At 39.8% G+C, this 20,333-nt stretch overlaps 1 protein-coding gene across 1 annotated transcript in view; it reads left to right on the top strand.

Moving 5' to 3' along the window:
* LOC113568400 (uncharacterized) overlaps nt 1–20,135 on the top strand; it is a 45,702-nt gene extending 25,567 nt beyond the window's left edge. Inside the window, exons 13-16 of the mRNA XM_081709449.1 lie at nt 7,523–7,936; nt 12,258–12,701; nt 17,269–17,380; nt 20,005–20,135. Of these exons, the coding sequence (XP_081565575.1) occupies nt 7,523–7,936; nt 12,258–12,701; nt 17,269–17,326 (916 nt within the window). The 3' untranslated portion in view covers nt 17,327–17,380; nt 20,005–20,135. The remainder of the gene's footprint in view (nt 1–7,522; nt 7,937–12,257; nt 12,702–17,268; nt 17,381–20,004) is intronic.
* The last annotated feature ends 198 nt before the right edge of the window (nt 20,136–20,333 follow it).

The following is a 20,333-nucleotide window of genomic DNA, read 5'->3' as shown; positions in this document are numbered from 1 at the left end:
TAGAGAGCAGGAATGTCTTTCCTGTGCATAGATAGATACAGGGGAGGAGGGTCCCTCATATGACAGCAGTGGCAGGTCTTTGTTATTAGAGACATGCTATTAGTACGTCCGTGGTCACATCTGTGACATTCCCATGGTGAGATACTGAACAAATGTTTAAAAGAAAACAGGTTTTACCTAAAGAAAACCATATGTTCATGCCAATTTGTAAATTTAAACTAGCAGTTTACTTTTGTATAAAAGTAAACTAGTTCTTTTTTGTGTCACAAGACAATCTGAGAGAATTTTCCTTAGACCTGAGAATGAGAACATTCCTGCTTGATGTGAGCCTGCATGCTGCTCTTCATCAGACAGTGTCTCTGCAGAGAGTGATTTTATCTTGTTTTAAAACATGTGAACACTGTAACTTCCTCCTGGATCTGTACTCACATGTGAAGAAATATGAGACTCAGACAGGCAAGAATGCCCTGCCAGCATTACAGCCAGTTTACCAGTCAGCTCCTGCAGTCTGGAACATAGACCTCTCAGAGAGAAAGACCTCCCTCTTCCTAGAAGTGCTGAAACTCCAAACAGTGAAGAAACCAGTAGAATTGAGAGGTTGGTCAGATGAAGAGAGAGTGAAGTAAGGAGTTTCCTTCAGTGTCTGCCCTACATCTTCTGGCTCAGGTTTGTACCACATATGTTTCTATTCCCTTTTTCACAACTGTGTAATGCTTCATTTTAGCTACCTCTGCTTACTATCTTGGCAATGAAAAAAAATGTGTGTATATATATATATATATATATATATATATAAGTAGTCTGTATGCTGGTATTAGCATAGATGTGGTCTGAGTGTCCTTGGTGGGGGGGGGGCAGGGCTCTGCTCGGTATGCATTGGGGATGTTCGTGTAAACAAGATCCAACATGTTCACTCCTCTTGTTGTAAAGTCTACATGGTGATGGACTTTAGGGAACACAGATTTTTGTGATTGAAATCTCCAGTGACAATAAACAGTCTGTCTGGGTATGTGTTCTGCAGTTCACTAATGGCACCTTATAGTTCATAGAGTGCCCCTTTCACATTGTTGTTAGGGGGGACGTACACTGCAACTGTAAACCCAGTGCTGAATTCCCACAGTAGATAAAATGGTCTGCAGTTAACAGCCACAGGCTCCACCAGTGGTGAGCAGAGCTTGGAGACTATCACAGAATTCTTGTACTATTCCGTGTTATTATAGACACGCATGTCCCCTCCTCGAGTTTTACCAGACATGGCTGTATTTCTGTCAGCAGGAAACAGAGTGAGCCCATCCAGCTGGATGGTGGTGTCAGGAATTCTGTCACTGAGCCACGTTTCTGTGAAAACAGAAGAGCAACAGCCTCTAACCTCATGTTGCGTGGAACTCTGGAGTTGGATGTCTAGTTTGTTGTCCAGGGAGCAGACACTGGAGAGCAGGATGGATGGTAGAGCTGGTTGGCTTGTGTTAGCTTTTATCCAGCATGAACTCCTGCCCTCTAGCGTTAGCTTTTATCCAGCATGGACTCCTGCCCTCTAGCGTTAGCTTTTATCCAGCATGGACTCCTGCCCTCTAGCGTTAGCTTTTATCCAGCATGGACTCCTGCCCGCTAGGGTTTGCTTTTATCCAGCATGGACTCCTGCCCTCTAGCGTTAGCTTTTATCCAGCATGGACTCCTGCCCTCTAGCGTTAGCTTTTATCCAGCATGGACTCCTGCCCGCTAGGATTTGCTTTTATCCAGCATGGTCTGCTGCCCTCTTATCACGCTTCTGTTTTCTTGCACCTTACTTATGATGTTCCCTCCCTTGACTGCTGGCATCAGGTGATCCTGAGGTCTGGAGGCTTCGTCCTTGTAGCAAGCTGAGGTTGTGTAATATCTCCAGGAGGTTGTCTTCCAAGTTGGTCATTTGTTGTTCTCTGAACTGTGGCAGGGTCTGGCATGTGTAGACATGAGCACTGCTTTCTTTGAGGCCCATGTGTGGGGATTATATGGAGGCTTGAGCAACAAACAGATCAGGTGTAGTTGGAGGCAACAGCTTTTGTGTCCAGAGTAGCTGCTAAGTCCTAGCACGCTGCCAACTTGTGTTTTCCACTTAAGTAGAAGGAATAGCTTGTGGGTCCTTCTTTCTACACTCTTAATTTATCAGTGTTGGTCCCACCGCTACAATTCACACTTAAGGTTCACCGTAAACCGTCTGTTATACTCAGTCATAATTATATGTTGCTTTGGATAAAAGCGTCAGCTAAATGCCATAAATGTAAACTGCAGCTGTACTAACCAGTTAGTAATTATCACACAAGACAAGATTGAAGCCGACTAAGACAAGCAAGTAGTAATCTAGAAACACAGAGCTTACCTTACCAAGCAGAGAAAATAAACACAAACACACACACGTCACTGTCTGGGTGGAGTTTCCAGGTTCTCAACATGTCTGTGTGGGTTTCCACCAGGGCCTCCAGTTTCCTCTCACAGTCCAGAAAGTATGGCGGTTAGGTGAATTAGCTATGCAATAAATTGTCCTGGTGTGTGTGTGCATGCACAGTGATGACTACCTAATAAAGCTGCCCTAGTGTGTGTGTGTATGATTGTGTCTACATGCCCAGTGGTGGATGGCTGTAACGCTTCCAACAGGAACAAGGCGAGAGGTAGAATGCAAAATGCAGGAGGTGGTTTATTAATTGGGGAAACACGAACAGTAAAACAAACAGAGGCAAATGGGTAACACTGAGGGTAAAATAACACGCAACCAGAAAAGCAATGATGATGACGACGACGACGACAACAACAACAACAACAACAACAACAACAACAACAACAACAACAACAACAACAACAACAACGTATAAGGCAAACCTGACAGAAGGATGTAACTTACCACAATAACCAACAAACTAGAAGACAAAAACATAGGGCTTAAATAACCAAGACAATCAGACTCTAAACAGACTCAGGTGAACATGGGAACAGGGAGAACCAAAACACAGACTGGAATGAAGGAACAGACGAGGGCTGACGAAAACGAAACTAAGGAGCGGAACAAGGAAGTAAAGGAATACAAAGACACGACAGGGAAACCATAAAACATTGATGCCAGGAGGGTGGCCTCAATATGTACAGAGCTGCCAGAATTCTCTCACATACTAAAAAATCTACCCACAATCTCTTCAGTCCTCTATCAGTTACACTGGTTATCTATCCCACTAGGCAGTCAGTTTAAACTCCTCCCGCTCACATATAAAGCTCTGCATGAACTTGCTCCCCCTACTAAGCTGAAGTGTTACGTCCATACTGTCCTGCCTGTACACTTAGGTCCTCTGACACTGGTCTCCTCTCTGCTCCTAAAGTCAGAAGGTCTGTGCAGGGGGCAGATCTTTCAGTGTCATGGCGCTGAAGCTTTGGAGCCCATTGCCACAATCTCTACATCTCTGCTCGTCACTTCCTTTAAAGCTGAACTTAAAACAAACTTTTTTTCTCTGCATTTTCATCACTTTCCTCCTGTAAACAGCTGCTAACTGTAAACAGTTTTTTCTCCTCCTCACCTCAGTTACTGTTTTTGGTTCTTTGACTGTCCTATGTCGTATGTTTTCATGTATGGATTATGTAAAGCAAGCTTGATTATGAGAGGCAACACATATATATTACAGTTGTTGTTGTTGTTGTTATAAGTGTGTCTCCATATGCCAGTGCTATTTTAAATCCCAAAACGCTGCTATATTAATACTTTGTGATATATTAATACTTTTGTTGATATTGACAGTCCAAATTAACAGCCGACATTCCAACAACTGTCAGTGTAACATCACCTGTCAGGACAAATGTTCTCTCATCTGTCCTCCCCTTCACCTCATTATATCCATTTATCACTATTCTTTGGCGAGACTGTATTTAAAGCTAATTATCAAACCATATTTATGTATTCTGTTTTAATTATTAAACCATGTCTTATTTACATATTTTAATCTAATTATCAGACCATATCTTATTTATGTATGTGATGGTAGGGACCTTAAGTGGCAGCGTGAACAAATAGCATAGTTTTCCGTTCCTTGGGTTTGACAGCTCTTAATTCCACCATTGATGTTATTTTAGTTTTCATTTATTGATCTGTAAAATTAGGAAAGTTGTTTTTACCCACAGATGTGATTTTTATGAAAGACATTTCCAGACAAATCGGGTCAGGCACTTGGCTTTATAAAGCATATTTGGCGTATTAAATATGCTAATTCATAGTTATTCTGCATGCACACCATTATATACAAGCTGTGAACAAAAGCACAAACACGTTTATGATAATTTAGTGAATTTGAAACTTCCTGAATCTGACATGGCACAGTTGTAAGAACTGTAAATGAATTTAGGATCACGATATAAAAATAGTCTTGGATGAGGTCCAATAACTTTTACACCTGCTTTGAAAGACCAAAAAGTTTATTTATCCCCCGTTCAAGGACTTCCACTCTTGGAATTTCCCATGGCACATTTAAAATGGTCAGTGTCTATTTATCACCTAAAGATGGCGCCGGTGAGGTCGGCTGCCGTCACGACTGCTCCGTCCACGCCTTGCACTTTTTTCGCTCTTTTTACTATCTCTTTAGCTGTTTTCATCCCTGACATCTCCAGAGTCCTTCTCTCTGCACCACGAGGCGCATCTCATACAGCAGAGATGCTCTTATTTATCTTGGTATACATGACACTCACCTCAAGCCGTCTCTAACACCGGACCCAAGACGGCCGACGGAAATCCTGCTAGCCACCGTCCAGTCTCTGGACAACAAGCTTGACAACCTCCGGACCAGGATAAAGTTCCAGATGGACATTCGGGACTGCAACCTCCTCTGCTTCACCGAATCGTGGCTGAACCCAGCGGTACCGAGCCACGCCCTGCAGCCGGCCGAGTTCTTCTCGGTCCACCGCATGGACAGGACGGCAGATTCAGGGAAGGCGAATGGCGGTGGAGTGTGTGTGATGGTAAACAACAGCTGGTGCAGGGATGCCAATGTTGTTACTCTCGCCCACTCCTGCTCACCCAACCTGGAGCTGCTCGCCCTCAAGTTTTGTCCCTTCTACCTTCCTCGGGAGTTCACCTTGGTCATCGTCAACACCATATACATCCCACCCCAGGCCAACTTGGACACTGCACTGTATGAACTTCATGAGGCTCTTACACAGTTTCAGGCACAACATTGGGACGCGTGCTGGACAGACCAATCGGTGGCTGCTCTGCAGGACGCTCTGGATGACGTGGACTGGGACATGTTTCGGCACAGCACTGATGATGTCAGCGAGTATACGGAGGGAGTAGTGGGGTTTATTGGGAAACTGGTGGACGATACGATTCCAAAAGCCACCATCAAGACGTTTCCCAACCAGAAGCCCTGGCTAGACAAAACCATCCACGAGGCTTTGAACTCCCGCTCTGCTGCCTACAACACGGGGATCATCAACGGGAACATGGATAAGTACAAGTCTGCGGCATACGGAGTGCGCAGGGCGGTGAGGGAGGCGAAGCGGCACTACGGGAGGAAACTGCAGTCACAGTTCCAGCAGAGTGGCTCTAGAACCCTGTGGCAGGGACTACGGACGATCACGGACTACAGGAGCCCACCCTCCGGACTGATGAGCGCAGATGAGTCGCTGGCGAACGAGCTAAACACATTCTTCGCTCACTTCAAGGCTGCTTCTAGCAGCGCTAATGCTAACAGCACTAGCACTAATAACGCTAATGGTGCTATCAACGCAGCCAACAGCGCATGTGCAGAGCCCACCAACGCCCTCTCATCAGCACGGACAGTTATGTGAGGAGAGTGTTTAAAAGAGTGAATACCAGGAAGGCGGTGAGACCAGACGGCATGTGCGGTAGAGTCCTCAACGCCTGCGCAGACCAACTAGCCCTGGTATTCACTGACATCTTCAACCTCTCCCTGACGCTCGGCATCGTCCCATCCGGCTTCAAGCGATCGTCCCTGTCCCAAAGAAACCTCGACCTTCCGGCCTCCACTACTACCACCCTGTTGCCCTCACATCAGTCATGATGAAGTGCTTTGAAAAGCTAGTCAGAGATTACATCACCTCTGCAGTGCCAGCCTCCATGGACCCACTGCAGTTTGCATTCCACCATCATACTGTGTATGATGTCAATAACATCATAGAGACATCATAAAATAACTGTAACTAAATTGTAAATTGTAAAACTGGAATTGTACATTGTACATTGTGTACATACGCATATATACATATATCCATTGTACATTGTGTATATATACGTATTATACATATATTGTACATACATTTTTTATATATCCCTGTATCTTTCCTCAGCTCAGACAGATCAGTCACAAAACCATTTCACTGCGAGTTATACCATGTATGACTATGTATGTGACAAAGAAACTTTGAAACTTTGAAACTTGATCCAGCTAGCATCTGTTTTCAACCAGTCCATTGATCTGTGCAGTAGTGTTCCGTGCATATGAGGTGCTTCAACACGTCAATCCCTGTTGTAAAGAAACACAATGTAAGCAGTATTAATGACCACAGGCCTGTAGCTTTAACATCAGTAGTCATGAAGTGCTTTGCACAAATGATTCTACCCTACCTCAAATCCACCACTAAAACCCTCTTTGATACATTAATGTTTTCCTAAAGAACAAAAAACACTCAGAAGATGATGTAATCAGCCCGAGTCTACAATATGTGAAGGAAAGAAAGCACATCTCTACTTCAAACTCACCAGTGTAACAGTTACAGTGTATGAAAATTTAAGTCTAAATGGTGATCAGCCTTCTTAACAAACCTCCAATAACAAATAAGCAGAACTGACCTTGCTGAGTGTTGTGTGTGGTCTCTGTGTTTTGTATTGTAGTCATATTATTATCCGCACTTATGTGGGTTTGGACATTTTCACTCCGTAAGTTAAATTTCTGTGTACTATGTACCTTTGGTAAATAAAGGGCTTCTATTGTGACATCACTAATCATCATGTTCATGCTCGAGTGCAGCAAGGCAAGGAGCAGGATGCAAAGATCTCTCTCGACTGAGACATTTGTTAACACAAGACACAGAGAAACGCTAAACGTTAATGGCACTCACATACAACGGTCCAGGGAACAATGCACACTAACACAAACATTTATATGAACATCTAACACAAATAATGACCGACAAAGCACACACCGACAGGGGTTTAAATACATACTTAAACGAAACAAAGAACAGGGTGCAGGTGTGTGCTACCAAGGGAGCCGTGGTTACAAACAAGACGCAATGAACAGTCAACAGTGAACTCCCACTGCACGTGGCGGGCCGTACCACGTGATCAGTGGGAAGGGGAGCATATCGTGACAGTCCAGTATGATTAATGACATCTTCAAGATATCTTTGCTGGTTTCAAGCCTTTAAACTCTAAAGCCTGCCTTTTAATGCTTTGATAATATTATACACGCTAGTCATGTCTATAAAGCTATCACAAACTGAAATTAATTGAATAGAAATAAATGTTATTTGTTATTTGTTGTGTTTGTAGGTTTGTTTCACTACAGAATCAGACTGAATCCAATGAGTGGAAAATTAAAAAAAGATTATTTCTGCTGAACCTGAGTCTGCAAGCAGCTGTTCATCAGAGAGAGACTATTAAGAGAATTATAGAGGAACTGATGTCATATACAGATGATATAGAAGATTTCCTGCTGGATCTGTACTCTCATGTGAAGCACTCTGAGACTCAGACAGGCAGGAGTGTCCTTCCAGCATTACAACCAGTTTACCAGTCAACTCCTGCAGTCTGGAACATAGACCTCTCAGAGAGAAAGACCTCCCTCTTCCTAGAAGTGCTGAAACTCCAAACAGTGAAGAAACCAGTAGAGCTGAGAGGCTGGTCAGATGAAGAGAGTGATGTGAGGAGTTTCCTTCAGTGTCTGCCCTACATCTCTCAGCTGAGGTGAGTGAGATCATTTTAATTTCTGTCCGAGACCATGACTATGCATTATAGAAAAACTGGACATTCATAATCTGTTTTTTATATTACACAATGGACACTTCTTGAAAGTTCTCTTCATTAGTTGTTTAGTTGTGTGAACCAAACACAGTCATTATTATAAGATGACCTCACTTCAAAGTATATATAAATCACTACATTAGAGAATAAGTGTTTGCTGAGGAGGTTATAATTAATCAACAAGCCATCAAATCTCAATAGCAACATGATCTGAAAAATCAGAAAAAGTTCTGAGAAGTAATTTTTTATTAATCTACCTCAAATATGTATCAGATAAGTGTCACAAAGGAGAGCCAGATAAAGCACAGAAGCAAGTGCAGGTTTAATGTCGTAGTGTCTTAGACTTCACACCTTTTAGCGTGAGGGGTTTAAATACCCTTAATAGGGTCAGTAATAAACAAGTATATGACAGTTACTCGCTATTCAGAATTTGGCGACCTCTGCTGGTAAAAGGAGGAGCCGTCACAGGCAGACGTGACAAACCTCGTACTAATAATGTATCTGTATTTAAGAAAGGTGCTCTACCAGTTTTACAACATTTATGGCCCTTCAGTTATTTAGGAAGTGACTGTTCTCATATTATTCTCATGGAGCTCTGTGGACTGACATGAGGATCTTGAATGTACTTTGTTTTGTTTACTATCATGTCAGTGATTTGTTGGTCTGCATCTGTATGTTAATTTCTGTTTTTAACCCTCTACCTGGCCTGTTTTATAAAATGGATACATACCTATCAATAAAATCAAACAAATAAGCAAGACAAACAAACCACAAAACACGTCCAAGTTTTAACTGCTTGGTTCACAAAACCGAGCACCTTTATGCAAAAGCTCTGTTTTAACCCCTTGTTTATCACATGTCATATATATTGCTTCAAGAATAACTGTATGATATGGAACTACATCTAATTTCCATACTAACATTATAACAGCTCCTTAACTGTATCCAATGAGCCCACCAAAATCGTTTTTCAGGCGTTTTTCATATTGAACTGACATTGGACTGATTTAAAATGGATCTCTGTTGGGCAAATGAAAGATTAATCTCTAATTTGAAAATGTATTTATTATATTATAAAATGTCCATTTTATCATTTAAAATAGATATTTTATAAAGTAAGTCAAAATTCTGGCCTTGGCTTAATTAGTACAGTAGCACCTTTTAAGATTGTGTGTTCCAAATAAGACTACATCATGATTTATTGACAAATTATAAAGTATAGTTTAAAAAGAATTAACAGCAGCAACATTTATTCAGTAAGAGTATTAAAAAATGAAAAAAAGCCCCCAGTTCCTGGAACACATTGGAGATTTGACCATCAAATATTAAAACCCTGTGGGAAGTTCAGTCTGAGAACTGAGTGGATTCTTTAAGGAAGAGATTTATGAAATAGTCTAAAAGCACCATCTTCTCCAACAACCTTGACACCAAGAACTGCAACATTCCCAGTGATGCAGACGGTTCTGTTCCCTCCCACTTCCACCTGAACTCCGGTACATGATCTTACAGGATTCGTCATGGACCAGTCAAATCCTGTCTCATCTACATTGTAGATATTCTGGGGTTTTGTTGTGACATCTGTGAGATGAGCATATCAAAGCAGTGGGTGAATATTCCAGTATCAGCTGAGGTCCTCACTGTAGCTACAGGAAACTGTTCTGATTTGTGAATGGTCTGCTCCAGATGATCTCACATAAAACAATAAAATCATTTTCTCCCATTGGGGAAAGGGCTCTGAATTCCACTAGCCAGATTATAATCCAGAACAAGATGTAAAAGGTCTGTTTGAGTGAAGCTCCAACCCCAGTCACACATGACCTGCCAGGATTGTAAACAGACTTGAACACAATAGTCTAAACCACCTTTAAAATCACATTGCAACCTAATATTTGCATTTATTTTGCATATTGTAACTTCTTACTTGCAGCCAGTACAGCGAAAACTGATACAAGTTCGCACTTACAGGAACTCCTCATTAAAACTATTTAAGGTCATTTTAAATGGAGTTTACTGGGCTTAAATGGTTTCAAAGTGACTAATGGTGAAAAAAGACAATATGTTCATTTTTAAATAAAAGATATATTTACATGCATGGAGCCCAAATATAACGTGGACTAAGCATCATATTATTATTTTAACCACACACAGAAATATTAAGTTATTCTCATCCAAAGATTTGTTGTTACCTGTAGTCGGCATGCTTTTTGTAGTGCTGTATCATTTAAACCCACCTTTTAAAAAATCTAATTTTTGAAAATATTCAGATGTCCAGAAAAATGTCCTTATATGTAGACATGTGAATGTAATTAGAAAACTCTGTGTGCATACTTGGTATTGCTTAAATATAGGTGTATCTTTCAGTGAAGCTAACAGTTGAGATTACCTTGAGATTAGCTATCACCATAAATCAGGCAGGGCAATACAGAAGTGTGTTGTTGAATTTTGTTTATTAGAAAAACAGAAACATAATCCAAGGGCAGGTTTCCAGAATGCATGATAAACAAAAAACAAAGTGAGGCTAACCAGGAAGAAGAAAACACAGAGGTAAAAGTAAGATAACAAAGATATTAAGAACACGGGAACTGAGAACAATATGGAAAACGAACAGGCAGGGCAAGAATACATACAGTAGAACTCCAGTGTAGTGACGGGATGTTTGATACTGAGGCATCAAAGCTCATATCACTATTGCAAAGCACATTGATTCAACACAGTGTACTGAAGCTTGTATGATAGTTACTATTACCATGTGACTAATGACTGGATAGTGGTGGGACTGTTTGTTAGGTTTAGCACTGTCCTATATGGAAAATATGGAAGTCAAAAGGGGGAAGAAACGTTCAAAACTTTCAGAACATGTCAACCTGTTGCCTCCCAGTGCAGTTTGCAGCATTTTATTGTAGAATGTTAACAACTAAACATCATTAATGATCATCAGATTTTTTTTAATGAAATATGAAAATTGTGTCGTGTTGTATACTTTGCTGTACTTCGCAGTTTTGAAACTATGACTGCTATAATTTCAGAAGACCAGCAGGGGTCACTGTTTTGGCATCGGCTTTCAATGCTCCAATGTTTTGACTCTTTTACCAGCGCCATCAGAATGAAGCTCCAGACGTCGCCTACTACATAGTGTATACTGCATACTGCACTCAGTATATACTGTATACTGCATACTGGTCTCCAAATTAGTATGCAGTGTAGTGTCCTTTATGCACCAAATGCAAACCATACTGTGAGGTCATGTGAACGTATGAAAGTTCTGCCCACTTGTGAAAGATTGTCCACTACTGTTGCATATGCATGCAGTACATTACAAAGATGGCTCTGGTTGTGTACTGGAATAATTGGCTGGAGTAGTACGTTATTTGGGTACCTTCCTCCATCCTCCATTAACTCATAAGGCCCCATTCAAAGAACCTGAGACAGAAAAAGAGGACAGTCAACCTCAACACCCCAGTCTCAAAAAGAGTCTACCACACGCAGTGATTGTATCAAATCAGAACCCTACAGAGCAGCGTCTACCGTGGCACACGTGATGTCTACTGAGCAGGACACCACGGAGCACCTACACATCCGCAACACAGATATTTAACAGGAGGTTAATTATCCCTTTAACCAGTCAGGTCGTCCGTTGTTGTGACGATGTCATCTCGACAGCTCAATGGTTCTTGGTGCACCTCGTATATGTAACCTGAAAAACAAATTCTAACAGCACAGCACGAAGAAACAACTCAAAAAAGTCCCCAAGGACGCAGCACAGACACAGTGTGTTAAAGGGCAGGATAGTAAGGAGGAGGGTTACAGTCACCAGCCTTCCCTCACAGCAGTGTAGTGGAGCTGAGAGCAGTGACCTTTGACCTCCAACACTTCACCTTCATCCTTACAGGCATCATCTCCTGTGCAACATGGTCAACAGGAGCAAACAGTCAAGCACGAAGCACCAAAGCATAAACCAGCTGACAATATCATAAAATTAATTTGTGGTTAGTTTTTTGTTTGGGGGGCATTAAAGATTTTGGTTGTTGTTGATAGACCTGCATTACACAGCCAGTTCATTTTAGCCCAGTTTGTGCTGTCCTGCTATCTGTATGGTTGCATGAGTGAGTTGACTGTGGGTGTGGTCACTGTAATAGAAATCAAGTGTTCCGCCCAGTTATGTGGGTTGTAATTTCAGTATCTCTCTTATTACTTTGTAGTGATGCTTATTTTATTGTTTTAATTTTGTTTAATCTCTGGTTTTTGACTGTCTGTATTCCAACAGGTTTCGTTATGATGAAGAAAAGAGAAGATCTGCATTAGAGTTTCTGCTGAAGCTGATAGTTGCAGCAGCAGAGTGTGATGCAGCTACAGGAGAGAGTTTCACTAAGCTGCTGACATCTGTGTGCAGCTACACAACCTTCCCTTTAGATGGAGATGATGAAAATTACAGTTCTGAAGTTCAGTGTGATTTCCTGCTGGATCTGTTCTTACAAGTGAAGAACTATGAGACTCAAACAGGCAGGAGTGCCCTTCCAGCATTACAGCCAGTTTACCAGTCAGCTCCTGCAGTCTGGAACATAGACCTCTCAGAGAGAAAGACCTCCCTCTTCCTAGACGTGCTGAAACTCCAAACAGTGAAGAAACCAGTAGAGCTGTTCGACTGGTCAGATAAAGAGAGTGAAGTGAGGAGTTTCCTTCAGTGTCTGCCCTACATCTCCCAGCTGAGGTGAGTGAGAAGCTTTTATAAGTATTACAGGAGTAACGTTTAAGTTTGAACCTGTTTGTTTTGCATGTTAATGAGATTGGTGCTGCTCTTTGTTTTTGTGAGTTGGTCTCTGTGAGTGATCAGAAGATGGTGCAGGTTAGATGTGTGAATGAAATGTTGATTTGCATTTGGTATGAGTTCAGGATTATAAACGTTTGGCCAACTCCACATTCAGATACTAAATCAGAAATAAGGTTTGAATGAACCTAATAAATTAATCTCACTTCAAAGTATATATAAGTCACTACATTAGAGATTAAATGTTTTCTGAGGAGGGTAAAATGAATAAACAAGCCATCAAATCTCAATAGTAACGTGATCTGAAAAGTTCTGAGAAGTAATTTTTTATGAATCTACCTCAAACATGTATCAGAAAAGTTTCACAAAGGAGAGCCAGATAAAGCATAGAAGCAAGTGCAGGTTTAACATCGTAGTGTCTTAGACTTCACACCTTTAGTGTGAGGGGATTAAATACCCTTAATAAGGTCAGTAATAGACAAGTGTGACAGTTAGTCGCTATTCAGAAATTAGCGACCTCTGCTGGTAAAAGGAGGAGCCGTCACAGGCAGACGTGACAAACCTCTTACTAGTAATGTATGTGTATGTAAGAGAGGAGCTCTACCAGTATCACAACATTTATGGCCCTTCAGTTATTTAGGAATTGAATGTTCTCATTATTCTCATGGAGCTCTGGGGACTGACATGGGGATATTGAATGTACTTTGTTATTTTTACTATCATGTCAGTGATTTGTTGGTCTGTATCTGTATGTTAATTTCTGTTTTTAACCCTCTACCTGGCCTGTTTTATAAAATGGATACATACCCATCAATAAAATCAAACAAATAAGCAAGACAAACCAACCACAAAACACGTCCTAGTTCTAACCACTTGGTTCACACGACCGAGCACCCTTATGCAAAAGCTTTGTATAAACATGTTGTTTATCACATATCATATATATTGCTTCAAGAATAACTGTGTGATATGGAACTACATCTAATTTCCATACTAACATTATAACAGTTCCTTAACTGTATCCAATGAGCCCAACAAAATCGTTTTTTAGGCGTTTTCCATATTGAACTGATATTGGACTGATTTAAAATGGATCTCTATTGGGCAAATGAAAAATTAATCTCTCATTTAAAAATGTATTTATTATAGTATAAAATGTCCATTTTATAATTTAAGATAGATATTTCAAGTTTCAATTTTCAAGTTTGGTTTATTTGTCCCGTACATTGTCATACACGGTATAACTCGCAGTGAAATGGTTTTGTGAGTGCTCTGTCCAAACTAAGGAAATAAACAGGGGTGCATATGGAAATTTTATATATATATATATATATATATATATATATATATATATATATATATATATATATATATATATATATATATATTAGGGGTGGGACTTTAACGCGTTAATTTCGATTAATTAATCACAGGGAAAATAATGAAATAAAAAATTTAACGCATTTTAATCACACTTTTGCACAGTGGAACGTTTCTCAGTGCACAAGTTCCAGGCATACAGATTATATTGACGCACAATGTGATGAGCATGATGGAGATGACGGAAGAGGCTACGCTGGTGAATGGGAAATTTAAATACAAGAAACTTCCAGATGGAAGTACAAACAAAAATGTTGTTATTTGCATTTTATGCAGGAAGGAGTTTCCTTATCACAGGAGCACTTCCATCCTTTGTTACCACCTCAACGCAAAACATGTTGGGGCTAGCGCGCAGGTCGGTAATGTTAACTTAGCTACTAAATGTGATAGTATTCCTAGTACGAGCAAACAGTGTCGCCAGTCAACACTCGATCACATGTCGGGGTTTACATTCAGAAACAAAATGTCAAAATCCACGTCAGACAAATTGACCAATTCACTGGCGAGATGGATTGCTGTGGACTGTAGACCGCTCTCTGTGGTCGAAGATAAAGGGTTACAAGAGACGCTGCAAATTGCTTCAGCTGATGCAAGTTACGAACTGCCGTCCATAAAGACAATGTCCTGTCCTGCCCTGGCCTGAAAATATCTGGCCAGTCCTGCCACATCTGTTCCTTGAGAGAGACTTTTCTCACTTGCTGGTAACATAGTTCAGAAGAAGAGGGCAGCATTGACCTCTGAAAATGTCAAAAGGCTAGTTTGTCTCAGTAACTGGCTGAGGAAGCAGTAGATGTTATCATAAGGCCAAAGGGTTTGTGTTACTGACTTAACTAAATGTTGATCAGGTTGACATGCTCTATGTTGTTGTTTTTTAATTTTGGGAGTTTTGCTCAGGATATTGGAAGAATAAGAAGAACTGAAGTCAATCAGAGGGTGTTTTTTAATACCATTTTAGATGATGGTAGACAATATTTTATCTATTTTATTTTATTTATAATGGGAGCAGTTGAAGTCACTTTGAAGTAGTTTGGCATTTTTGGTCAGAATTTCCAGTGTTCTGAAAACTGTTTGCTCTGTGTTTTCTGCACTCATCTATTGGTCTGTGTAGTAGACTGGTGGGAAAATAAACAACATTGTGAAGTTTAAGCTTATGTTCATTGATTCATTCATCATCCAAACTTAAATTATTGAAATGTGATTAAAATGTGATTAATTTCGATTAATTAATTACAAAGCTTCTAATTAATTCAATTTTTTTTATCAAGTCCCACCCCTAATATATATATACAAAAAATAGATATTTTATGAAGTAAGTCAAAATTCTGGCATCAGCTTAATTACTACAGTAGCACCTTTTAAGCTTGTATGTTCCAAATAAGACTACATCATGAGTTATTGACAAATTATAAAGTATAGTTTACAAAGAATTAACAGCAGTAACATTTGTTCAGTAAGAGGTTAAGTATTAAAAAATGGAAAAAAAAAAAAAAAAAAAAAAAAAAAAGCCCCCAGTCCCTGAAACACATGGGAGATTTGACCATCAAATATTAAAACCCTGTGGGAAGTTCAGTCTGAGAAACATAATCCAAGAGCAGGTTTCAAGAATGCATGATAAACAAACAAAGTGAGGCTAACCAGGAAGAAGAAAATACAGAGGTAAAAGTAAGATAACAAAGATATTAAGAACATGGGAACTGAGAACAATATGGAAAACGAACAGGCAGGGCAAGAATACATACAGTAGAACTCCAGTGTAGTGACGGGATGTTCGATACTGAGGCATCAAAGCTCATATCACTATTGCAAAGCACATTGATTCAACACAGTGTACTGAAGCTTGTATGATAGTTACTATTACCATGTGACTAATGACTGGATAGTGGTGGGACTGTTTGATAGGTTTGGCACTGTCCTATAACTTGCTAGCTATAAGAGGGTGAAATCCTTTTACTACAAAACTTGAGATTTTCTGGAAAATATAGAAGCCAAAAGGGGGAAGAAACGTTCAAAACTTTCAGAACATGTCAACCCGTTGTCTCCCAATGCAGTTTGCAGCATTTTATTGTATTATATTTTCACATAAAAAGGGAAACAATTATTTTCAACATTTTATTGTAGAATGTTCACAACTAAACATCATTAATGATCATCAGATTTTTAAAATGAAATATGAAAATGGTGTCGTGTTGTATACTTTGCTGTACTTCGCCACTTTGAAACTATGACTGCTATAATTTTCCAAGACCAGCAGGGGTCCCTGTTTTGGCATCAGCTTTCAATGCTCCAATGTTTCACATCTTTTACCAACACCGTCAGGATGAAGCCCCAAACGTAGCCTACTACATAGTGTTTACTGTATACTGGTCCCCAAAGCAGTATGCAGTATAGTATCCAGTATGCAACAAATGCAAACCATACTACGAAGTCATGTGAACGTATGAAGGTTCCGCCCACTTGTGAAAGAAATCATGAAATGTATAATATCATTTTGCATTCAATTTCTTAGTCAATTAAATTGAAGAAACAAACTTTCTCCAGTAGGATGCATTATGGGTGTAGGAGAACAATCATTGTCTTCATTGTGTTCACACCTGCTGTACACCACCAGTTCAGTTCATTTGTGCTACTTCAGTTTGAGCTGTTCTACCTGCATAGTTGTATGATTGAGCTGGTTGAAGCTGATTGAGGGTTAATGTGAGCTTGGCCACTGTCTGTTTTTACTTTGTTATTACTTAGGTTTCTGCTTTTTTATTGTTTTATTTTTGTTAAATCTCTCTTATTGACTCTTTGTATTCCAACAGATTTGAGCATCCTGTTCATTATAATAAAGAAAGGAGAAGCTCTATAATGGAGTTTGTGCTGAAGCTGAATGTTGCAGCAGCAGAGTGTGATGCAGCTACAGGAGAGAGTTTCACTAAGCTGCTGACATCTGTGTGCAGCTACACAACCTTCCCTGTAGATTATGAGACTGTTGATCAGTGTGATTTCCTGCTGGATTTGTACTCACACGTGAAGGACTCTGAGACTCAAACAGGCAGGAGTGTCCTTCCAGCATTACAGCCAGTTTACCAGTCAGTTCCTGCAGTCTGGTACATAGACCTCTCAGAGAGAAAGACCTCCCTCTTCCTAGAAGTGCTAAAACTCCAAACAGTGAAGAAACCAGTAGAGCTGAGAGGCTGGTCAGATGAAGAGAGTGAAGTGAGGAGTTTCCTTCAGTGTCTGCCCTACATCTCCCAGCTGAGGTGAGTGAGAAACTTTTATAAGTATTACAGGCGTGACGTTTAAGTTTGAACCTGTTTGTTTTGCATGTTAATGAGATTTTAGCTGGTCTTTGTTTTTGTAAGTTGGTGTGTCGCTGTCAGTGATCAGCAGATGGTGCAGGTTAGATGTGTGAATGAAATGTTGATTTGCAGTTGGTATGAGTTCAGGATTATAAAAGTTTGGCCAACTCCACTTTCAGATACTAAATCAGAAATAAGGTTTGAATGAACCTAATAAATTAACCTCACTTCAGAGTATATATAAATCACTACATTAGAGATTAAGTGTTTGCTGAGGAAGGTAAAATGAATAAACAAGCCATCAGATCTCAATAGTAACGTGATTTGAAAAATCTGAAAAAGTTCTGAGAAGTAATTTTTTATGAATCTACCTCAAACATGTATCAGATAAGTGTCACAAAGGAGAGTCAAATAAAGCATAGAAGCTCAATGTCATAGTGTCTTAGACTTCACACCTAAGCATGAGGAGTTTAAATACCCTTAATAGGGTCAGTAATAGACAACAAATGAGCAACAATTAGTCACTATTCAGAAATTGGCGACCTCTGCTGGTAATAGGAGGAGCAATCACAGGCAGACGTGACAAACCTCTTACTAGTAATGTATGTGTATGTAAGAGAGGAGCTCTACCAGTATCACACCATTTATGGCCCTTCAGTTATTTAGGAAGTGACTGTTCTCAGATTATTCTCATGGAGCTCTGTGGACTGACATGGGGATCTTGAATGTACTTTGTTATGTTTACTATCATGTCAGTGATTTGTTGGTCTGTATCTGCATGTTAATTTCTGTTTTTAACCCTCTACCTGGCCTGTTTTATAAAATGGATACATACCCATCAATAAAATCAAACAAATAAGCAAGACAAACAAACCACAAAACACGTCCTAGTTCTAATTACTTGGTTCACAAGACCGAGCACCTTTATGCAAAAGCTCTGTTTTAACCCCTTGTTTATCACATGTCATATATATTGCTTCAAGAATAACTGTGTATTATGGAACTACATCTAATTTCCATACTAACATTATAACAGCTCCTTAACTGTATCCAATGAGCCCACCAAAATTGTTTTTCAGTCATTTTCCATATTGAACTGATATTGGACTGATTTAAAATGGATTTCTGTTGGGCAAATGAAAGATTAATCTCTCATTTTTTACATTTATTTATTATATTGTAAAATGTCCATTTTATAATTTAAAACAGATGTTTTATGAAGTGAGTCAAAATTCTGGCATCGGCTTAATTGGTACAGTAGCACCTTTTAACCTTGTGTGTTCCATTTAAGACCACATCATGATTTATTGACAAATTATAAAGTACAGTTTACAAAGAATTAACAGCAGCAACATTTATTCAGTTTGAGGTTAAGTATTAAAAAATGAAAAAAAAAAAGCCCCCAGTCCCTGGAACACATTGGAAATTTGTCCATCAAATATTAAAACCCTGTGGGAAGTTCAGTCTGAGAACTGAGTGGATTCTTTAAGGAAGAGATTTATGAAATAGTCTAAAAGCACCATCTTCTCCAACAACCTTGACACCAAGAACTGCAACTTTCCCAGTGATGCAGACGGTTCCCACTTCCACCTGTACTCCAGTACATAATCTTACAGGATTCGTCATGGACCAGTCAAATCCTGTCTCATCTACATTGTAGATATTCTGGGGTTTTGTTGTGACATCTGTGAGATGAGCATATCAAAGCAGTGGGTTAATATGCCAGTATCAGCTGAGGTCCTCACTGTAGCCACAGGAAACTGTTCTGATTTGTGAATGGTCTGCTCCAGATGATCTCACATAAAATGGTAAAATCATTTTCTCCCAGTGGAGAAAGGGCACTGAATTCCACTAGCCAGATTATAATCCAGAACAAGATGTAAAAGGTCTCTTTGAGTGAAGCTCCAACCCCAGTCACACAGGACCTGCCAGGATTGTAAACAGACTTGAACACAATAGTCTAAACCACCTTTAAAATCACATCGCAACCTCATATTTGTTATTCATTTATTCCATTAAACTTAGCATTTATTTTACATACCGTAATTTCTTACTTGCAGCCAGTACAGTGAAAACAAACAAAAGAAAGGAACACATAGTTAGGCATCACTATAGTGGAGTGTAGTAGTGGTCTTCAGTGTAGTGGAGCTAAGCGCAGTGACCTTTGACCTCCAGCACTTCACCCTCATCTTTACAGGCATCATATCCCATGTTAAATGGTCAAGCGATAAAAGCAAATGTAAAACATGAAATCATGAAATGTATAATATCATTTTGCATTCAATTTCTTAGTCAATTAAATTCAAGAAACGATCTTTCTCCAGTAGGATGTATTATGGGTGTAGGAGAACAATCATTGTTTTCATTGTGTTCACACCTGCCTAACACCACCAGTTCAGTTCATTTGTGCTACTTCAGTTTGAGCTGTTCTACCTGCATGGTTGTATGATAGAGCTGGTTGAAGCTGATTGAGGGTTAAAATAAATGGACTATTTCACCAAACTATGTGGGTTAAGGTGTCATTTCAGGATCCCTGTTTTATTTTATTTTTAATCTCTTTTCTGTGACCCTCTGTTTTCCAACAGGTTTAGTGAAATTGTTTATGGTGAAGAGGAAATTAAAATGATAGCAGTGGAGTTCCTGCTGAAGCTGACTGTTGCAGCAGCAGAGTGTGATGCAGCTACAGGAGAGAGTTTCACTAAGATGCTGACATCTGTGTGCAGCTTTACAACGTTCTTTTTAGATGATGAAGATGATAATTTTATTGAACAAAAGTGCTTTACTGACTTCCTGCTGGATCTGTGCTCACGTGTGAAAGAATCTGAGACTCAGACAGGCAGGAGTGTCCTTCCAGCATTACAGCCAGTTTACCAGTCAGCTCCTGCAGTCTGGTACATAGACCTCTCAGAGAGAA

Source organism: Electrophorus electricus, unplaced genomic scaffold (genome assembly GCF_041902795.1).
Source record: "Electrophorus electricus isolate QZ-2024a unplaced genomic scaffold, ASM4190279v1 Scaffold42, whole genome shotgun sequence".
Taxonomy (NCBI): Eukaryota; Metazoa; Chordata; class Actinopteri; order Gymnotiformes; family Gymnotidae; genus Electrophorus; species Electrophorus electricus.
Note: the sequence above shows the minus strand (reverse complement) of the source record. Positions and strands in the feature narration are given on the sequence as shown.